The sequence below is a fragment of the Oxyura jamaicensis genome, chromosome 11 (assembly GCF_011077185.1).
Source record: "Oxyura jamaicensis isolate SHBP4307 breed ruddy duck chromosome 11, BPBGC_Ojam_1.0, whole genome shotgun sequence".
In the NCBI taxonomy this organism is placed as follows: Eukaryota; Metazoa; Chordata; class Aves; order Anseriformes; family Anatidae; genus Oxyura; species Oxyura jamaicensis.
The window spans coordinates 8872767-8894702 of NC_048903.1; the positions used below are offsets into that span (position 1 = coordinate 8872767).

The 21936-nt window shown below is 40.4% G+C and overlaps 1 protein-coding gene across 18 annotated transcripts in view; it reads left to right on the forward strand.

Moving 5' to 3' along the window:
* The window catches only part of ZNF536 (zinc finger protein 536), a 342846-nt gene that overhangs the window by 220816 nt on the left and 100094 nt on the right, over positions 1 to 21936 (forward strand). For 15 of the 18 annotated variants that reach the window (XM_035336771.1, XM_035336774.1, XM_035336770.1 and 12 more), the window contains one exon: positions 2851 to 4431. In XM_035336771.1, the coding sequence (XP_035192662.1) occupies positions 2851 to 4431 (1581 nt within the window). Of the gene's footprint in view, positions 1 to 2850; positions 4432 to 9353; positions 11070 to 15751; positions 15772 to 16550; positions 16686 to 21936 lie in introns of those variants that run through there. The other 3 variants (XM_035336777.1, XM_035336779.1, XM_035336778.1) reach the window with 3 other exon arrangements.

Below are 21936 nucleotides of genomic sequence, written 5' to 3' on the forward strand. Positions count from 1 at the left end.
GGAAGCTCACTCAGCAGAGAGGCCTTTGAAAGGAAAATGCAATGACTTCAGGGCTCTGCAATTCAATTGCTGTGCTCAGTACTTTAGACTGAAGGTACTTCACTAGTGCAAAATATTACCAGTTAGCATATTTTAACTCACTTATACCTGTTTTTAAATACTTATTCCTTTGAACACCTCCTGCATGATTTTAGCAACATTAGAGCAGCTTATATTACAAAATTCTCTTTCACCCTGCCGAAGTATGTTATCCAGCAGTTGACATGGTGCCTGAAATACTGGGACACACTTATTGATGGTGTCACTTAATGTGCCATGCAAACACACACTGAACTATCATGAGAATAAAAGGAAGTGATCAATACAGTTGTGTTAAAGATTTTTGTAAAGGCATAGGGGATGATGTGGAAGGGCTTTTCAAGAGCAGTGAAAACTCAAAAGTGAGAACATTTAACCTTATAAAGTCTGCTGTTTTTCACCAGTCTGATTACTTAGACAATACTTGAAATACCTCTGTTGTGTCCGAGGCTTTTAGTGACAGTTGTGTAATTGACAGTAACTGGGGAACAAACTTAAAAATCACAAAAATCAGCTCAAAAATACTGTGGTATGTGCATGTTATAGAAACAGCGCTAATATTTGTCCACATTCTGACTGGCAGCACAGCTGTCAGGGTTTACACACTCCCAAACAGCTCTGCAGAAATACAAACAAATCGACAGCTGAGGTCTTCTGTCCCCTTGTCCCTACCCTGAAATGCCTGCGATGGGGCTGGGGGGGTGCATGTATGTACGCGCATGAGCATGTGTGCAGACTTCCACCTGAGGACAGAAAAGCCCAAGCAGACGTGATGCATCTCAGGGTCCATAGCAACTGTTTGCCTGTGAATGACTCCCACTGAATGCAGACATACTTCTTGGTGGTAGAGCACCAGAACTTAATCAGCTGATTGTGAAAGACTGAGAAGTTGCACTGAAATGTTTAAACCTGATTTCTTCCCTTAAACTATGTGGACCCAGGCCTAAAGCATGAACATTGTTAATTCCTATCTCTTCCTCTGCTGAACACCTATTGTTTGAGATGCTGTGCTTTCCTCCTAAAAAAAGGTCAATTAACGTGGTTGATGTAAAGCTCTCATCATTTACCTTTAGGATTACACCTGGATTTAAGATTTCCACTCCTTATAATTTACTTCAACCCTGTCTGAGTTATAGCACGTATCCAGCTACTGTTCCATGTATCCAGTCAGTAAGCCTTCATGGTCAGTTTGAGTGGACTTGTGTTGCATCTTGTTAGTAAGTTTCTGTGATCAGCAGAGAAGCATCTTCCCAAGTCTTTGCCGACTTTCAACTGAGCCTGCAGCTTAAACAAATCAGAAAGTTTGAATGCCTTTCACTTTTGTTTTAATCAGATTTTGAGGTTATTTGAAAAGGGGTGACTTTCCAGATGGTTTGGTAAAGTACATAATATTATACAGCTTTTTGTTTGTTTGTTTTTCTTGTTTTCCTGTGGAGGAAGTTTTTGAAACAATTTTTTCCATTACAGCATTTGGAAGAGGTTGGCCATTGTCTTTTGGGCCACTTAGGAGAAAAAGCTATGTAGAGAAAACAGTTTCTTCTTCTTGTTGAACTCCCTGATAGCACTAATTGTCAGTATTGACAGCTTGCAGGCTTTTCACATTTCTGTCTCTTTTTGTGAGTATTTCTATACTTCTTCCTTTAAAATGAGCTGTATTCCTAACAGGTGCTCTGCAAAAATTTAGATGTACGTTTGCTTAGACAAACATTCTTTTTGGATATATATTTATGATTGTGTGTGAATATTTATTATGCATATATCTTCTACCTCTTTTATAGCATAGGACAAACAAAGTTTGTACAGGACTGAAATACATACTTAATTCATGGATATCATCTTATATGTTTTAAAACTCTATTCAAGCTAATCTTAGGAAAGCACTTATGATAGGTAAATTACAGATTTTACTACTTGAGCATTAGAAGTGCCATTAGCACAAATTTAAAAGACTGCAAAAAACAGTAGATAATGCTAATTTCAAATAGAGAAACTAAGTATATTTTGTACTTTTTTATTACTTGATTTCTTTTTTATTTTATTGACTACTTTTTATTTTAACTATATGTTCTTACATACTGCAATCATAATGTAGTATAATGATATTAATATTTTATAGAATCTGTATTTATAGTTCTTTATTTAGAAACAATGCAGTAGGTCTGCAGATCTTTGAATCCTTCTGGAATGGTGCCCTCCAAATAATGATAAATTACTTGTGCAGTATGCCATTTGCTAATTATATCCATGATTTACTGCAGAGCAAGACTTAAATCATTCATTTCAGTCTTGCGTAACAGTGCCATAAAATTTTTAGGTTTAAAAATGGTTTCCATGTGTATAATTTAAACAAATTTTAGAGCAATTGTATACACAAAATATTGCAACCATCCATTTGTTACATTCTTTGTCTCTTTTTTTTAAACTTGTACTTTTAATGATTACTGTGGTTGAAATTGTTATGCTTCATTTTCATAATCATAGCTTTTAATTCTACAACAGTTTTCTACATGTTAGATTAAGAAAAAGATGGCTAATTGTGTGTAGATACCATGTCATTCCTGAATAGCCCCACATTCTGGAAACCCATTTTAGAAATATTCAGCTTATGAATTAGTCTTCAATTAAAGGCGTTTCTTTTTAAAAAATGAATTATTAGCTGTAAGATCTTCTTGTTTTCAAGCAGCTAATGTTGATTTTTTTCTTCACTCATCCATACACCAAAGTGCGGTTAACTCTCTTCTCTTGTATTTGTCTTTTTATGCATACACATAGGTGAGAAACCTTACAAGTGTCCACATTGTGATTATGCTGGTACTCAGTCTGCATCCCTCAAGTACCATTTGGAAAGGCACCATCGGGAGCGACAGAATGGAGCAGGACCACTCTCTGGGCAGGCTGCAAGTCAAGAACACAAAGAAGATACATCAAGTAAAAGTTCCGTATTTATTAGACCAGATATACTGAGAGGAGCCTTCAAGGGGCTTCCTGGTATCGACTTCCGAAGTGGCATGGTCTCACAGCAGTGGACATCAGGAATGCTGTCTTCTGGAGATCAGCAAGGACAAGCAGCTGGCATGTCATCTGAAGTATCTTCAGACAATATGAAGGGGTCAGACATATCTTCCAAAGGAACACACTTCTCTGAACTTGGCCGTGCTTACCACAACATGGTTGGGAATGGTGTGAACTTTCAAGGGTCTTTGCAAGCTTTCATGGACAGCTTTGTCCTAAGTTCTTTGAAGAAAGAAAAAGAAATGAAGGATAAAGCTCTGTCAGATCCACTTTCAGCAAAAGCTCTGGGCACAGATGGAGGTGAGGAAAAGATCAATAGCAAGTCCTCACAGCGAAAAACAGAAAAGTCACAATATGAACCTCTTGACTTATCTGTAAGGCCAGATGCAGCCTCCCTCCCAGGTTCATCTGTTACCGTGCAAGACAATATTGCTTGGCATGGCTGCTTATTTTGCTCCTTTACAACTTCTTCTATGGAACTAATGGCTCTGCATCTCCAGGCCAATCACTTGGGCAAGGCAAAACGTAAAGACAACATGATAGGGAACAACAAAGACCAATCTAGAGAAGCTTCAGCCTCAGTTAATAAAGTGAGCTTGCTCCCCTCTTCTGTACAGTCCAGCAAAGAGGCAGTAGTTTCAAACATGCTTAGCCAGCTGGACTCAGCTCCTGAGAAAATGACCCAAGGACAAAATAAAGAGACCCTGGGAGAGCAAAAGAGTACTGCCTGGCCCAGCCACATGGAATCTACTTTTTGTAATTTTACAACAGACTTCTATAAGCAGTTTGGTGTTTACCCTGGCGTTATTGGCACAGGAACACAAAATTCGTGCACCAGTAATGAATCTGAAATAAAACCACAACCCGAAGATGACCCAAATATTCTGCTCTCTGACTCTGTAAATAAAAGTGCTACTGATGACCTTTCCGACATAGCTTCATCTGAGGATATGGAATCTTCCAAGGAGGAAAACATTGAAGATGAGGACATTGAAACAGAACCAGATATTATGAATAAGCAGTTGTCTGCCCTAAACAAGGAAAGCAGCGAAGGAGGCGACAATATACAAAGTGTGGCCACCTCACAACCAGCACAAGGGCTCGTATCACCACTGCCACAAGCATCAGAAAAGCAGTGGCACAGTCAGAATCTTCTATCCTCCCATGAAACTGCACAAGGAGTGATGAAAGCCGAACAAGTTCAGGGTCCACAGGTCCTGGAGAAGCAGATGAACATGTTGTCAGTCCTAAGAGCTTACAGCTCTGATGGCTTAGCAGCCTTTAATGGACTTGCAAGTAGCACAGCAACTAGTGGATGTATCAAGAGACCTGACTTGTGTGGTAAGTTTTAGACCTTCTTTTAGACCATTTCAGAAAACACTTGTGCAGAATCATGAAGCTGCTCTTTAAATATACTTAGTCATGTTTGTTAGAAATACATTTTTTTAAATGTTAAACCCTGTGGGCCAAATTCTAGTCTTCTATGTGGTCTACTCCATTGAAATCAACAGTGCTGCATGCATATACTTATACAGATTTTTAGAAAGAACTTGCTTTTAATCTAGTGTAGCAGCAATATAGACTGTCTGTGCTAGTGGCATCTGAAGGGGATATTTACTGGTTTAGCATACTCAAAGGAGGAGAAAGTTTTTAAAAATTCACATGGTAACTTGCAAACTTTTCAGTATTTTGGTATAAGTAAGAACCCAAGAAAAACACTGGATGCTTTGTCAGGCAAGCCTTGCGCTCTCTCTATCGCTCTCTCTCTCTCCATCTCTCTGTCTCTCTCTCATTTTGTTCTTTTATTTGGGGTGCATTCTGTTTCCACAATAGTCATTAAATCATAGGCCAAGTAGATGGAATGCATCTACCTGTAGTGAAGAGGTGTTCTTTTCCTTTTTCCCCCTTTTTTTAAAATTTAATTTTTCTAATTTGTTTCAATGGCACACATACAGTAATTGCCTTTGACCATTTTCACTATCCTAACTAGAGGTTGTACAAGTTGTGATTTGCCTAATTAAGAGTATGCCTTCACGTAATTAAAATACAACAAGTCAAACAAACAAACCCACTTTGTTATTCTTACTAGTATCTGATTTAGAAAATTGCAGATTTACTTCCTCATATCACACATCACATTTGACAAAAAATAAAGTTAAATCTATTTGGAACAAGTGAGATTGAGGGTTTTTCAATTTATCTCCAATTTTGTAAGAATCGTTTTTGCTTGGAAGAGATTTTAGAATGTAAATCCTTTGGAAAAAAAGTATCACTTTAAAAAGCAGAGTCAGCAAAGGATAGAAAAACTTCAATAATGCTCATCTCACTTAACCTTCAAACTAATCAGAAAACTCATTGTCAGAGCTGAATAATGTATTCAAGTTTAAGAAAAAAAGGAAAGAAAGGAAAAGAAAGGAAAGGAAAAGAAAAGAAAATGTGATCAACAATTATAAAGCCTGACAATTTAAAATGAAACCCTAAATCTGCAAACACTTAAGATTGGTTACCCTGGTTAACTTAAGGTTAGTGGGAGCTTTGTTTAACTTTATTAGGAAAGTATATGTGCTTACAACCATAGCAGCTCCTTCAGGCCCCTTTCTGCTTTTTCTAGTGCATTAGTTGGTCTGAGAAAAAAGAAAAATTTCTCCCAACAAAGTTTATCTTGCTTATATTCTTAGAGCATTTTACCTTCACAGTATTGTCACTACTTAAACTGAATCACAAGCCCAAGTATTTGCATGGCTGAGCTTGTAAATTCCTGTGTCTCAGTTCACTAAGAACCAGTTAAGAGAGTTGGAAACATTTCCAGATTCTTCCAAATCAGTAGTTAGATTTCTGATATTTGAAAACAGTTGATACTTAATTTCAGTTAGCAGCTGGTAAAACACTACTTGGATTTTTTTTCTCTATATTTGAGGATTACAATCAATCAGTTACAGAAAAATATAGCAAAGAATCTAAAGAAACAAACAAACAAAAAAACTTTGAAAACTAAGATTAAAGATAAATATCTTTATCCATCTTCCCAGACATAAGATCTTTAAAACAATGAAAAACCCCACTAACATTATTATTGAAATGAGGTCATGTTACTTGCATTAGTTTTTTGTTTCATCTTCCAATCAATTCAACATTTTATGATTGTTTGAGTTTGTGATTTTAAAGACCATATCCCTTTCACAAGCGCTGCCCAGAGATAATGCATTTGACTTGAAGTATGAAGGAAATAAAAAAAAAAAAAAAAAAAAAAAAAGGCATCAGAAGCTTGTCTGTTCTACTTTTTAAGCCATTTTTAAATGGAAAATGCAGTGCAAGTCCTTCTTTCTCCCCCCTCCAAAAATAGCTTTTTAAAATTCTTACTGACATTCTATTGAGTATTTGAGGAATATAAGTATTAAGGTTGAGTATTTAAATACATCATTTCATTTTTCTTGATATCTCACAGCAAAAATAGATGAATATGAACAATCCCCCACGTCAGCAGTTCTTATTTATTTCACTCATTTAGACACCACCCACTTGAAAGTAGTATTTTTTGGGAGTTTTCATTTTCTCAGTGACATTTTGTGCAGTGAAATAACACTCCATCTGTGCATGCTAGTGTGGGGAATCTCACCTGATGTTTCTGCACTTGCAGATTAGCCATCGGGACTGCTCTGCTAATCTACTAGACTTCCTTCCCTTTGCACAGAGCCCATGACCTAAGTCTTGGTTCCTTTTGTCTCTCCTACTCAGAGAGATCAGGAAGCCTGAGACCCATGTCCAACACCCAATTCCAGGGCAAGATTCTTGTGTCCATTTGTATTTTGGGAGACACTCTGCATTTGCCTTTCTTTTTGCAAACAGTGATGGGTGGGTGTTCATATCTCAAGAGAGAGTACCGATACACTTGATACACTCCTTGCACAGCAAAGCATGGTGCCCTTTTCACAGTCAGAATATAATTGAAATAAAATTGAAACATCTCAGCTTCAGTTAGCTGAGATTGCATCTTTGATTGGCCACACTAATTTTATTAAATTTCTGTCTGCATTAAAACAAACTGGGATTTTCAGTGATCCACGTGATGATCATTTATAGCTGGCAGATTTTACCTTAAGATACTAGGTCAGTTTTTAAGCCCAAATCTTGGTATAAGAGGCTTTGATTTCTAGAGGACAATTCCACCAATATATATTGTTATTTTGGAAAGTCACCACACATAGGGGAAGCAGTCCTCAGTTTCCCCATATGTCGAATGAGAGAGACTGACGATGTACACATAATTCATTTATGCTCCTATCATGCTTCAGGCTGTAGGGATGAAAGGCACAATTAGGAAAGAAAGAACTATAATTACTTTATAATACAGAAGTTTCCATGTCAAAATGCTGCTGAGAAAAATCACTTTTTTTTTCTTTTTGTAATAATTCTCCTTAGCATATCTAGCACAATAGGAAAGAACAGAAGGAAAGGAGAAAGTATAATTGATGAATTTTTAGTTACTCCTGACCTTTTCTAACTTAGCTGTAGTTGGTTCCAGAGTCTTAAGCGACTAAGAGCCAAATTTGTTCATCTTTGCTACCATGCACTTGTCTAAGGCCAGGGAACACCTCTCATGCTGCTTGGCAGCCAGCAGCCCAGAGTGGAGAGGAAGCCCAGGGTGCTGGCTCCATGGCCTGGTACCTGCCTAGAGCATCTGTGCAGTGTGCTTTCAGACACTTGCTCAATTGAAAAGTAATGCTTGGAATTTGTAGACGTATTTTATATTTAAGTTTTAGAAGACATTTTCCATTTCTGCTCTTCTCTTTCTCTGCCTGTCTTCCATTATACATGTACCTGTATCACAGTACTGTTCTACCTCCTGTTCCGAGTCCCTAATTTACACAGTTTGCACAGCATCTATATATGGTAAGACACATTTCTCTCTCTCCTTCTCTTTAAGTCTTTCCTGCTTTGTGGCTAAGATGGTAAAATATCCCTACTTGCGTTTTCTGCTTGAGATGTACCTAGGCTTTCAAAGAACAGCTGGTGGACTATAGAAATATTGGCCAGAGATGGTCCTGGGCATTAGCTGGTTGCTTAATGGGTTAGTGCTATTGAACCCACTCTTAATGATGACCAAAAGTGTTAGTTCCATGTTGTCTCTATAAATCTAATTTGCTTCCATTCATGCTTGCTTTCCTCTGCAATTAGTGCTGTTTTCTCCTGCATAGGCTCCACCCCATTATCACTTCTTTGACTGTATGAAAACAGGGCAGGGCCCTTTTCATGTATGGTAGCAGCTTTGAAGTTCTTCTCCTGCAAAGCACTGAGCACTTTCCGTTTCCTTTGAGCAGAAAGTGTTCAGCATTGCACAGAATTATTAAAATGTTTAGCATTGTAACTTCCTGAAATACCTTCCAAATGTGGAACTGTAGCACAGACAAGAGGGCTGGGCAAGAGGAAGATCGATTGTGGCAGATTATTACAGCTTTATTGTCACATAATTATAGTGCTCTACCCCAATGTTTAAATAGTGAATTTAGTCATTGTAAATTGCTTCTTGCCACAGGTGTCAAAACCAAAAAGATTATAGTGGTAACCCCTTCAAAACTACTACCAACATATAAAACACAGAAAAAGATTTTTAATTGTTTGTGGTGACTTCACCCTATTGCAGCTCTTTTAAATTATAAAATCCATGTTAAACAGAAGCAAAAGGCCCAAAATATCCAAGCACTAGGACAGCTATGAGGTAACAAAAAATCAGCAAACTGCAGTACATGTAGCCATTTGAAGAACCACCTAATGAAGTTAAGCAACTCAATATTTTGCCCCGATCTGCCGTTAAAGGAACAACCAGAATATTCTTCTCCTTCAACGCAAATTGAAATGCTATCGAAGTTTTGCTGCAGACCTTTTTTTACCCAGCATGGTGACTATGCAGAGGTTTCATTAGTCTCAGCACAGGCCCTACTCCTAGTGCAGGAGTTGTAGTACCGCCAGGGGATCGGCGCCGGGGCTGCAGCCGCACTTCTGGATGTCGCAGTGCCATTTGCATGGCAATATCAAACCAAACTCATATGGCTTGCTTCTTTTTTTTAATTAACTGGGAATGCCAGTGATCCAGTGAAGTTTGTGTTGCTGGATAAAAGGGCTGGTCTGTGAATAGCATTGTATTTGCCAAATGGTTCGCTAGTCATTTCAGTACAAACAAATGGATGGTGTCTGTAAGTCTGCAAACACTGTTGACATTTAGCCTTGTTTATGTTACTTTCCTTTTGCTGCATATTTTTGGCTAGAAAATATACTGTCTGAATCAACATTGACTTCCTAAGCAGAAGCTAAGGACCCAATCTTGCATCCCTCATTCCCGATGAGTGGAACTACTTACATGACTAAGGATTGCAGAATCAGGTCCTATGTTTATTTGACTTTATATTTCATTGCTATATTCATGTAATTTAATTTTGCTGTATTTTGTTGTATCAGAAATCAGTCTGGTGATAAGTTTGGTATCACCGTTTTGTTTACTGTTGAAAACTTATTTCTTACCATTTTTCATACTGTGGTGTAACATTCCCATTCCGTTCATGTTTCTGGAAGTTAACCCCTAAAATATCTGATACAGCTGAGTGATGAGTACCTTCTATTCCCAGTGAAACTGGAGGCATTCAGTCCCTCCCAGCACCAGATCTGAAAGGGGGATTGTGTTTGCAAAAGGAGGCCTTGGTATGTGCCTTGATTTCAGACATCAGTGGCCAGCCACACCAAGGCAAATCCCTAGCACAGAAAGGCTTTTATTTTCTTTGCAGAGACAAAATAATGATGTAAGCTTAGAGCTGTATGATTTTGTTCTAAGTTTCATCTCCCAAACAATATATTCTTATTGTTTTTGTCATATCCAGGTCAAATTTAAATTATAATTTAGGATTAGGCAGAGGCATAGAGGTGTTTCCAGATCTTTGCAAAGTAAGACAATGGTTTGTGTTTCAATTCAGGAATATATATTCTTGTGTCTGAGGTATAGTATTTCCTATAACTACTCATAAACAGGAACAATTTAGATATCCTTGTAAGTCAAAACTAAGCGTACAATTAATACCTATTATGAGGCCAATTTTAAACAATTAATTTGACAGCAATTATAATTTTATTTCACAGGCTTTCAGAAATAAATAATCAAATTCATCTTTGTAATCTAAGAAACTTAGAATATCTTTATGCTGAGATGATCTTGTTATGCATAGTATTGCATATTTGGGATTTCTGGGGGTTTCTCCCATGGATCTACATACTTGTAGTACCAGGGATAAGTAATTACCTGAGGTTTATTAATTGTTTCAGCAAAGAAAAAAAAATAGATACCTTAAGTGTAAGTATTGATATATGTATACACAATACATCCACAATATATAACAAACCATCATAATAGTACAAAAATAGAGGTCCTGAATATGTTCTGTTATTTATGTGTTTGGCAAGCTTAGGGAATGGACTTTAGTATGAGTGAAAATTCTCTTAACATTTTTCAGGTTATTTATTGTCATTTCTATTTGAGTTTTTAATGGTTCTGTATTTTGTAATGCTTTAGCAGGAAAAAATACTGTAGTTACCTTTTTTCATATTCTTTAAGCAATATTTCTAGCTTAATATATTGTGCCAGGTTTTCCAATATTAACCAAGAAAGACAGTAAAATTCAATGAACAGCACTCTGACATCCACAATTTAAAACCTGTGATTGAAGTGAAATGTGTAAACTTCTAGTGGGTTATCATGTGCTTTGGAATAGAGTATTGTTGGAAGTAATTAGAAAATATATTAAGGTTTCCTGGTAATGAAGGTATGTAAGTTTTAATAATTGTTGCTTTCTGAATAAGTGTCAAACTATATCTTTAAATGTATATGGAGTTACAAGTTAGGTCACTTCTGAATGGAATGTAAAACAATACTAAAATGCTTCAATAACTTATCTCAGTGTTGCTAATAAAAAAAAAAGCTGTTAACCATTAGTGCAGTTTGGAGTCATTTTGTTAATTCATTCAAGAAAACTCTCAGAGAAACTCTTTTATCTTTCGGTAGACCAAAGACCACTCATGCAATCCACTGTTTGTTCGTGCTTTGAGAGGCAAACTCTACAAAGCAACTCGTTGGCCTTTTTAAAGGGTATTTATTAAGAATGCAGTCTTCTAATGAGCGGTCTGTGACTAGAACAACGTAACGTATGGTTAGACAGGTGCATAAGCGGACATTAGACTTGCTTCATCCAGCACAGAAAATACCTTGGGAATGCAGGACCTGTTCCCCCTATTGCTAGTAAAATCTGGTGGACATTTTCATGGAGGCCAGTGGGTTAAAAATGCATAATGTTGGATGGATTACGTAAGTACTGGTGCCTGGGTGCTGGGCCAGGGTGAGCTACTGGGCCAGTCCTGCAGCTGGAAGTATAGCCGTAGTGAGTAACAGACATACTTCGTCTACCCCAGTGGAGAAATACTGTGAGCATATGTCCTGTGAGTGATCTTTCTCAGTTCAGCTGGCCCTGTCTTACACTCTTACAGTCTTCAGTACTTCTGGTAGTCCTTAACTCTGCTTCTTATCTCTCATGGAAAGAATGTGTGGTAAACGTCGTGAGACTAGCCTCACTCCTCACCTTCACATGCGGTTCACTCTAGATAAAGAAAGTGTAGGAAACCAAGCATCCAGTCGCATTAGTCCTAGTATCACTCAGGCCTCTGGTAAGTGTTTCCACGAGGGAACCTGTAAGAGGTGGCCCATTGTTCGGTGCACCACTTAGGATGCAATGGAAGCTAAAGGAAAACATGACTCTCCCCAATGTCACATCTTCATTAATGCTGTCAGTTTTGAATAGCATATTGGTACTTTTTATTTATTCCACCAAAACACCATGAGTCAGGACCTGACATTTTAGTGTTCTGTGTCATACTGAGAAAAATCTGTAGTTCAGCAGTAGGACAATTATATTATTTTGGAAGGGCTAGAAATAATACAGCATTTGTGAGACAACTGTAACATTTATCCAGACTCAGTGTGAGATTGTTCTTCCTTTTATTTGGAGAGCACTTCCAAAAAAGTATCAACTAGGAGCAAAGAAAAAAAAAGACAAGAAAAAGTGGCAATTATGAATCCATTTAACCCCCATAGGGTATAATCTCATTTTGTGTAATACCGCTGGCTGTTATATGCCTAAACTTCTATGCAGCGAGCTGTGAATATAGTCCTTATTGTCCTGTGGGCAATATGACTAAGGAAAAAATATCTTTGTAATACAATGGAGCATTTGTCTGAATGGTGTAACCTAAGGTCCATAACATCAAATCTAAAGTTGTAATTATACAGCTGCAGTCACACCACTCAAGTGAAGGCTGTGTCAGCACTTGTATTATATAAGAAATCTTGTTTTCAAGGGTTGATGAGTCATATGCAAAAACTATTTCTCACTAAACAATTGTTCTCATTGTTCCAAAGCAACGTCTAGGTACCGGCCTTCCCCCAGTAGGATATGGCCATGCATTCTGCAATATGACACAGGTTAGCTTGGCAGTTTACTTTGTAAATGAATGTATTTTTTCTGAGCCACCTGAAAGGTTTGGGTTTCTGTGCATTTTTATTATTGTCAAAACAAACTAAAATGCAAAAAAGTTCACGGTGCAGGCAAGTAAAGCTAGGATTTATTTTCCAGTTTGTCATTCCCAATGCTGATATAAATTCTCTGATCTGAACGCTTCCCTACAAGGTTCCTGTCACCATTTCATCTTTTAGATATGCCTTAAAATTGACCACTTCAGGCTAACAGAAACTTGTACTGCCATTTGAAACAGCCACACGTTTCCTGGCAAAGAGCAAACAGGAAAGAGGTTTATTTACAGCAGCACCACAGAGGTGAAAGAGGAGCGCTGTGCATCCCTCCCGCACAAACATCGAAGGAACACTCTTAGGATTGACAACAAATATTGGAAATCACAACCATTTTCCTAATACATGAAATTAGATTTAGATACAAATTCTGGATGAGAGTGACCTTAACCAGTGGATTCATCTTTCCAAAGCATTTCCACTTATAAACCAGTGTTTTGGAGCTGCTCCCATGTGCAGCACTCACACCCAGAGCCTGCCAAGCCCACCACATCATCTGTGGAGCTCGAGCGAGTTTCTTTAAGCTGATCTCTGATGCAGGGTTTCTGTAGCGCCGCTCCCTGCATAGAACAGCCATTGTTCAGCTGGTGGAGCAGTGCTGGGGTAGGAAATAGTATCCCATGCTGGGGATAAGAGAGGGAATTGTTCCTTAATTATCTCCTACTGGAGGAAAAACCCAAGGCATATCCCGATATGTGCCATGACTCTGGCAGAACACAAGTCTGTTAAATAAGGTTTGAGAAGAGCAGCTCACATTCAGAAGCTGGCAGTCCTCACTGCTCCTGCAGGTCTTGCTGTGATTCACCCTCTGACCATGGAAAAAAAAATAAGTTTTCCACTTTGGATTCTCCATTGTGAAATGGGAAATAATAGTACTTATCTCCCTGGTAGGAGTGCTGTGAGGATAAATGAATTAATTAATGTTTGCAAAGCACTTTGAAGATGAAGAACATTTATATAAGTCCTCAGTGTGTAAATGCTTTCTTCTCTGATATAACTACAGTAAGCTATAAAAAATTACTGATGAAAATAAACACACACAGAAGCTATGTGTTGGATGTGGATAACCCTTCTACGTCCTTGCAGCACTCATAGCATTGACTTCCCAAGCAGCCCAGTATAGTTAAAGCTGTGCTGAAACCTGCCTCCAGCATCAGCTCCTACCTGAGGTAAAAGGCAGGTGCACAGGGGCTCTCTGCACCTGCAGCAGCTTTTCAGTATTTTGGCCATACTGTCTTTCTACCAAATCCACAAATTTTAACCTCAGGGCTCTTCCAGGTGCCAGCTGGGCAGAGCTGTCCCTTTTGGCTGTGAACCGCATGCCTGCCCTGGCTGTGCTGCTGAGCTGTGCAGTGCTGGGGCTGGGCAATGGCATGGTGCTTGGCCCCTGGTCCCCACGGCTCTGCAGGCTTCCCTGTCCTCTGCTTGCATGACCGAGTCCTTCTCAGGGCTGGGGACCTGTCACGCTGTCCCCTCCGTTCCAGCACCAGCATTATTCTCAATACTTGGTTCTCCTGAAAGCTCGGCAGGTCCTGGGGCATGCACTCACACTCGTTGATCTGGTGGCTGGAATTGCCTGTTGTAAGGGTTTTAATTGAATGGCAGTGACTTCAAATCACTACCTATAAGTTAATTTTTATTGCCTGCTTTCCAACATTACTATCCTAGATTAAGCTATTTAAAAAAATATATATTATTTTGTGCGTGTGTGGTTTTGGTTTTCTTTTGTTTTAAGCCCAGGAAGTGCATTTGGTCCAGACCAGTTCCCATGTCTAACCAGGCATGTTAAGGGGATGCAGGGAAGGCAAACCAACATGTCAGCCATGTAGAGATGTGACATTTATCAAGAGAGACATTAAAGAAAACATTTATGCATTGAAATGAACAACTTAAAGACCAAATCCAGGATTTTTTTAGGGTAGCACAGATGAGTTTGTGAACCTTAGGAGAAAGGTTCATTAGAAGACACATTAGCCCTAATTGTGTCTCGTTTCACTCATCCCTCTGTGCAACTAGCCCCACTCCAGATGGTGCACTTGGTTTTGCTTTTACATTGCTGTAAGACCTTCCCGGTAAAGCTCTTGCTGGATTGGTTGGTATGGCAGTGTGAGCGTGGAGGGGCACAGCGTGCTGCTGCTGCGGGTGCATGTCCCTGCTCAGCCCGGCTCCTCTGCTTTGCTCTCTGCTGAGTGTTGGAAGAGGGTGGCAGCTCCTGTCAAGGGAAGCCTGCTGCCGTACCGAGGCCCATCAGCAGCACAGCCAGGTGCCTTCAGCTGGCTGCTGATGGACATCCCCAAATTCTGACCGGCACTGGTACGCACTCATCGGGGCAGCTGATCTTCTCAGCCCCTAACATGAGAACAGTTTAATAACTACGGGGTTTATGAGTGTATTCAGTAAGTGTAACTGTTCATTGGGGTGAAAAAGGAAAAAAAAAAAAAAAAATAATCCACCAAACCAAACCACCACCAACAGAAAAGCTTTCCCAAAGGATAGAAGTGGGAATGCCATTAATGTGATGGCTCCCTCTTCAGTGGCCAAGATGACTGACAGATGGATAAGGTCAGAACATGAAAACCAAGCCATGGGGGACAGAGTGGGTAGGGGAGGGGGCCCAATCAGTTGAATAAAAAACTAAGTGTCAGTGCTGGGGAAGGAGAAAACCGGCACTCCCACTAGAAAAATCCTCACCCTCTGCTCCCTAACTGTTTATTTGGGGAAAATGCTGCAGCTTAATCAGAATTATTTACAAGATAATGGTCCATTGTTTGTAGTAAGACAGATGCTGTCTGTGGGAATTTGGTGTTTTATGCTCCGTGCATTACAGTGCCATTGCTATGTACAGATGGGATCACAGTGGTATTGTTGTTATCCACTTTTTGGAAATATGGAAGATCCTTCCCATAAAAGGAGGATCCTTAAATAGAAAAAGAGTTTTCTTGTACCCAGAACTGGTATTTCTCTTAAGGTAGACTTGTGTTCTTATGTGTATGGCAGAAGAGGAAGACAAAAAGGTAGAAACTCTCTGCTTTGGACCTGCAGTATGAGGGGTCCATAGAATAGCTTTACTTGGTGGTGGTGGACATGAGCCATGTGTCTGTCCAAAGGCAGGGAGATTCTGGTGGGCTATGTCAGTGCTCCTCCTTGGGTAGGGACTGGCAGTGCCGGCTGGTTACAAGGTGATGTGACAGGTATGCAAACACCATGGGGAAAACAAAACAAAACAAAAAACTAGATTTTCACTGGATTCATACTAAAAAAATATCCCAGAGAAAAAAATTTTTTTTTTTTTTTTTTTTTTTTTTTTTTTTTTAAGATAAAAATGACTGAACTTTATTTAAAATTTGTTTCATCCCAGTGGAAACTCCATATTCCATAAGCATCCCTTTCTGGCCCAATTAAATCATTTAATGTGGAAGCCCAGAACCTGGCAAAGGGCCCCCCCGCAGGCAACCCTGTGCCACATAACCTCACTGCACCCAGGGAGGAGAGTCCGTGTGTCCGTCCTGCCAGCTGCCTGGGTCTGTCTCAGCAACACACGGGGAGCAGCAGCACCCACAGGTTTTCCCCAAGTGCCTGGGATAAGAGGACAAAGTCAGTGTGCAGAGCTCTGCTCCCCTCTGCAGGGCCGTGCCTCTCCCTGTCCTTCTCCACCCTAAACCCATCCAAACCTTGAGACAAGAAGTTCCTCCTCGGGTCAGTGTGCTTTGGAGCAGGACCTCCAGGCACAGTGAAGTACAAGGGGGTGGAGGGGTTGTGTGTATGTGTGTGTGTATGTGTGTGCATGCACTTCCTCTCTCAAAAATCTGCTTTTAGTGTGAAATAGCTCACGTTACCTCAGCAGAGACCGGTGTGCGCCAATGGCAACCAAGAGACGACAAATCACCAGAAAGGCTCCAGAGGGGATTTTGAACATCCACGTCTGGTATTCCAAGATCCATTAGCTTTCAGGTAAAATGGAAAACAATAACCGTCTTTTTTTCTTTTTTTTTTTTTTGTATGCAAGATAATTAAGCTGTCTTTCCATCATCGCAAAATATCTGACTTTCCCTGGAGAAAGCAGAGGGAATGGGGATGGGGAGTAAGACAGGGAATGACAGGGAATGGTTTAGTCAGACTCTTCATGGTATCATGTCCATGTTTTGTGAAACAGAGTTCTCCAGGAATACCCTTGAAGAGCTAGACTGGCCCATGAGATTGTAAATCCTGAGTTATTTGATTTTCCCTATGTGTTTCCAGTGGGATCCGTATAGGGAGTCCAAGCTTTTTCTCCAAGTCAGCATTTATTTGCAAAATCTTAATTTTGTATTTCCTGACATTTAAACTTTTCAGCCTAATGTTCTAATATGGATTCTGTCCGTCTGTCTAAATAAAACTTCGTCCTAATGAGGGCACAATCCATCTCCCTAGATAGAGCCATAACAACTTCCAGCCTCAGTGTAATTTTAGCTGTGCTTCTTCCCCACCCTCTTCTCCCCACAGCTCTTTGTTTGGGGTGTAAATTATCTGTTTTGGGACAAAGTTGTGCAGAATTTCATTTTGGGTCAAGTGACTGAGCTATTGTGTGAGCCTCTGCTTTCTCTCTGAAAAGGGGGATTTTGCTCACTCCCAGTTGTATGTTCAGTGCCTGCTTATTTGCAATTTCTGTTCGTAAGACTATGGGTTTTCATGCCAACGATTTTCTGTTTGAGTTATTGGAGTAGGGAGGTTGTGGGAGCATGCCAGTGTCAAAGGTTGTCGCTTGAATGATAATTAATAACATTATCTGACTGATTATGTGTTTAGATGTCCAGAATCAGGAGTGAATTGAACTTGTTAAATTTAATTCCTACCTCTGAATATCTGACTGTTTTCCGTGGCTGGGAGACTGGCGTGTTCACGAGTCTCACATTTGCATAAAGGACAAAACCGTGAATATAAAAGGGCAACAACTAATGAGGATTGCTGAAATTCTGAGCTGCTGGCTTTCGTAGGGCTTCTCCTATGGTGTTGCTGGCCGAGCCTTCGACAGGGAGAAGAAAGCCCAGATCGGGTGCATGATAATGTTTATAGACCCCAGCTTCATTGTGTCAGCCTCTGACTGCAACATTGAGTCATTTGAGATTGGAGATTATGTCTTTTGAGGTCCCGAAGAGCCGTTTCACATGTGACCGATTACCTCTGTCAGAGCAGAGAGAGACGGGTCCCACCTCGGTGGGTGGGATTTGAACTCGTGCTTTCAGAGGTCAATAACAGGGTTTTTAGACCTTTGTGCCTCTCGGTCCCTTATAGCCAGACCTTTTCTGTTAAAACTGTTTAAATTACAAACCAGTAATAAAAGGATCATATGTGTTTCCCACTGAACAGGTTCTTTAAGGCTATTATGATAATTAAAAACATATGGTGCCTACACAAGTCAGAGGGAAACCACAGATGTACAAATTAGGTATTATATAAGGTTTTTCTTTTTTGCTCTTTTAAAAACAAGCTAGAGAAGTACAAAGAGATAAAGATGGTGATTTTTCTAGAGATGGTAGGTAGCATTTTGTTGTTGTTGTGTTGTGTGTGTTTTTGTTTTTTTCTTTTTTTTTTTAATCATGAAATATGTAAACCTCTTTTCTTATACATAATCAGAGCAAACTCTTTCTAACACACAGGAAGAAAAAAATCAGTAGCTTAAGACTGCAGTATTTATGGAAGGAATAAGGAAACACTTTGTTTCATGCAAGTTATTGGAGACCAGGAAACCTTTTGCATTTTTTATGATGTTTCCCTGCACAGACACGGAGGATTATATTTATTAAATATTGAATTATATTGAAATTGGATTGATGCAGCCAAAGAAGGACATTTCTTTGTATTCCATTTTTTCTCCTTTTAAAAAAGGGAAATGTACTAATATTGATTGCAGTACAAGTAGTCATTTGTTTTAATTTAAAAATATAGGATTGATTTTGAGAAGGTGATAAATACCGCTAATAAAAAAATTCAAAATGGGGATTTATAATGATTCTCTGTTAAGTCAATGGTTTAGTGAGGCTAACTTATAATAAAAGTAGAGACGTGCTGAACTATCCATAACTAATGGGTTATTTGCCATTTGCTAGCGCTGCAAACTTTCCTTGGTTTGCCGGGTCCTGCTACTAAAGGTGAAATATATATCATCTCACACTCCATGTTCCTTGTTCCGTCAATCTTTGACTAAAAATCGGCAGCCGAAGGCTTGTGGCCAGCTGTGGGGCCTGCTCCTGTACAGCCCCAGCATAGCAGGGGCTGGGTGCCAGCGTGGGCTGGGGTGGGTGAGCGTGGGCAGGCTAAGCGTCGGGGGCACAGCACTGTCCCGGCAGCACCGGGCTGCCTCCCGCTCATGCCAGCACCAACGGCCTGCACTGGGTGCGGCTTGACCTCTCACCGCCACCCCCTTTGGGCTGGACTTGCCAAATTCTTATCAGCTGTCCTTCTGACTCAAAAATAAGGCTCCCCTCCCTTTTCAATAAAAAAATAAAATACAACTGCAGTAAGGAAGGAGGCCCCAAAGGCCTCCAGCAGCCAGCCCCAGGCAGAGCCCTGGTGCCGCTGGCCTGTTGCAGCCCCTCAGGCGCGGAAGCCATCACGCAGGCCCAAGCAGGCCAGCTGCCCGCAGCCCAGGCCCTGTGCTCCCTCGTGGCACCTGTCCCTGCTGCATTCACTCCCGTTCACACCTTTACAGTGTAGCAGCAAGTAGGCAAATCTGGGGCTTTTTTTTCCTCCCAAGAAACTTGTAAAAGAGCAAGAAGAACTCCAGGCTCCTAGGGAAAGAGGAGAGGGAAGAGCCTCATGCTCTTCCTTCAGGTTCCCAGGAGCGGCAGCTGAGCAGGCATTTCTGAAGACAAGCTTTTCTTTTATTGAGTGAGTGATAGCAAACTTGGTGTTATTTCACATGTAGGTATTACCATTTTAACTTTTACTGAGGTAAAATAACACCTTGTCACTCAGTGCAAATACCAATCACAAAATGAATTAATTGTAATAACTGTTGTCAACAGAACAAAAGACTTGTTGCTTTCATAAGCAGATTTCAGTGCCATTGATAACTATATACAGGGGTTCCCATTGGGCTTATTCAGTGTATGTAGTCAGAACATAATTTCATCTGTCTTTCTCTGCACTTTGTTATAAAAGTCTTGGAAATTGAGTTAAAAACCCTGTATTTTTTACATACCACTAAGTATATGCTTTTCCAGCGCTTATGCTTTTTTCTTAAAAAACACTAAACATTTTCACTTAGTTAACTAACACTTTTTCATGCCTAATTTATTAAAAATTCACAAGCTTCTAACAGTCTGTAGGATCTGTTTATTTACCTTATGCCATGAGGGACAGTTGCTTTCAGAGAAACTACAGGCAGCTTTTTTTTTTGTTACACGAAATACATTTTTACTGATATTTCTTCTTTAGCCAGTCATCTTTATACAAAAGAAACAGCACTATCCCAACAGATGGGTGAAGCTTCCTTTAAAAAGGGGGAAGTGAGAAAAAAATAGTCAAGAAATGCAAAATTCCTCATTCTTGTGCTAACCACAAATTTATTCAAGCTAAGTTTGGGGTGGGTGGGGGGGAGAACTAATTAACTAACTTCACAAAGGAGCCTCAGGACAGCAAGAGTTGGTGCCAATACTCTATACTCATTTTACATGGCTATTTAGATTAATACTCAAAAATACTATAGCATGTCCTCTATCTTTTCCTGTAAAAACTATGTGTTTTCTTAAAGAAACATACATTATTATTACAGCCTGAGACAGCAACGAAGAACAAATGCCAGTGGAATAAAAACTAATCAGGAACTGACCCGTAGAGCAATCAAAGGTCCATTTTGCATCCCTACTTTAACAGAATATGTACTTTAGTTTAGATTGCTTCCCCCCTCTTCCTTTTCAAGCAGTACTGACATGCTTCAGTACTTCCTACCCCCCTCAAGGGCACAATCACAAACTCAAATAAAATACAGGGAAAATTCACTATCCATGTTATTTTCCCCCAGACATAAGCCAGGAATCAGGGAGCATCCCACGGAGCAGTCAGAGAGGGCAAGGCTTCCCAGCCCACCTTGCAGTGGAGGGGACGAGAGGCTAACGAAGCCCCAGCATAGCAGCTGCGCATCATTAGCCATGCCAGGTCCTGCTGCTCCCATCACTTGCCTGATTAAAATGGGGGGTGCCTTACTGCTGCTGTGCCTGCTCTGTGGGGGAACAAGCAGTGCCTTGAAACCATAGCAAGGTACTCTGAAAACCTTCTTTATGCACCCTGGGTATCAGAGGGTTAGGAGCTCGTGCACCCCCCATTTTTTTTTTTGTGGTGTTTAAAGCAGCGTTGCCACACAGCCTTCGCTCAGAGGATTGATGTGGTTTTCCCTCAAGCCCTCTGCTGCCAATGATGCTTGGTCTGTCTGTGTGTTTTTGGCTGTGGGTCAGTGAGGTGTTCCCATGTTGGCCTGGCTTGCTTTCCATGTGGGTGTGCCACTGGGAGGGCTGCAGCGGGCTGTCCCTCTGCTGAGGGGGGAAGGTTGTGCAAAGTCACAGCTCAGGCAACACATGACTCCAGCTGCAGCATGTTTGTTCTCACTCTCTTCTTTTATTTATTTATTTGTTTTTAAGTAGTTCTGAATGCACCAAAGTGATTTTTCTCTCATGCACTTCCCACAGCAGAGGGGACTGGAATATCCATGACAATGCAATTGTGCGGAACTTAAGCAGTTCTGCAGCCATAGGCCAAGGTTGTGGTTGCTCCTGTATGGATGCATGAGGATGTGGGATCAATGAGCAAGAGTTTCTGCTATCTCCTTGGGCTGTGTGTTTGGCCCCTTGTCAGAGAGAAGGGGGCTGCAGGGCTTGGTGGGGCCATGTGCCGTGGTGCTCAGAGCAGCCTGTGCCTGCAGCACCTCCCAAATTGCTCCTCACCAATGCACAGTTTACCTATGGAAGTAAGGCTTTGCATGTAGGGAACTACATGGGAAAGATTGACTGGCATCTTCTCTGTGACTCTAATACCATAAGGAAGAGGGTGGCTTTATAGCCCTTGAGCCCACCTAACCCTTGTCCCTCTGGATGCATGCTTTCCCAGCTTAATAGTTAATTAACTGTTCCCCATCCTCTGGAGAAGGCACAGGTAGCAGCAAGCCCTCTGTGTGGGATGGAGTAGCCCATTGGTACTGGCTTGTGGAGGCCTTTGGCAAAGCCTAGTTTAGGAAATGCAGCCGAGACTAGGTG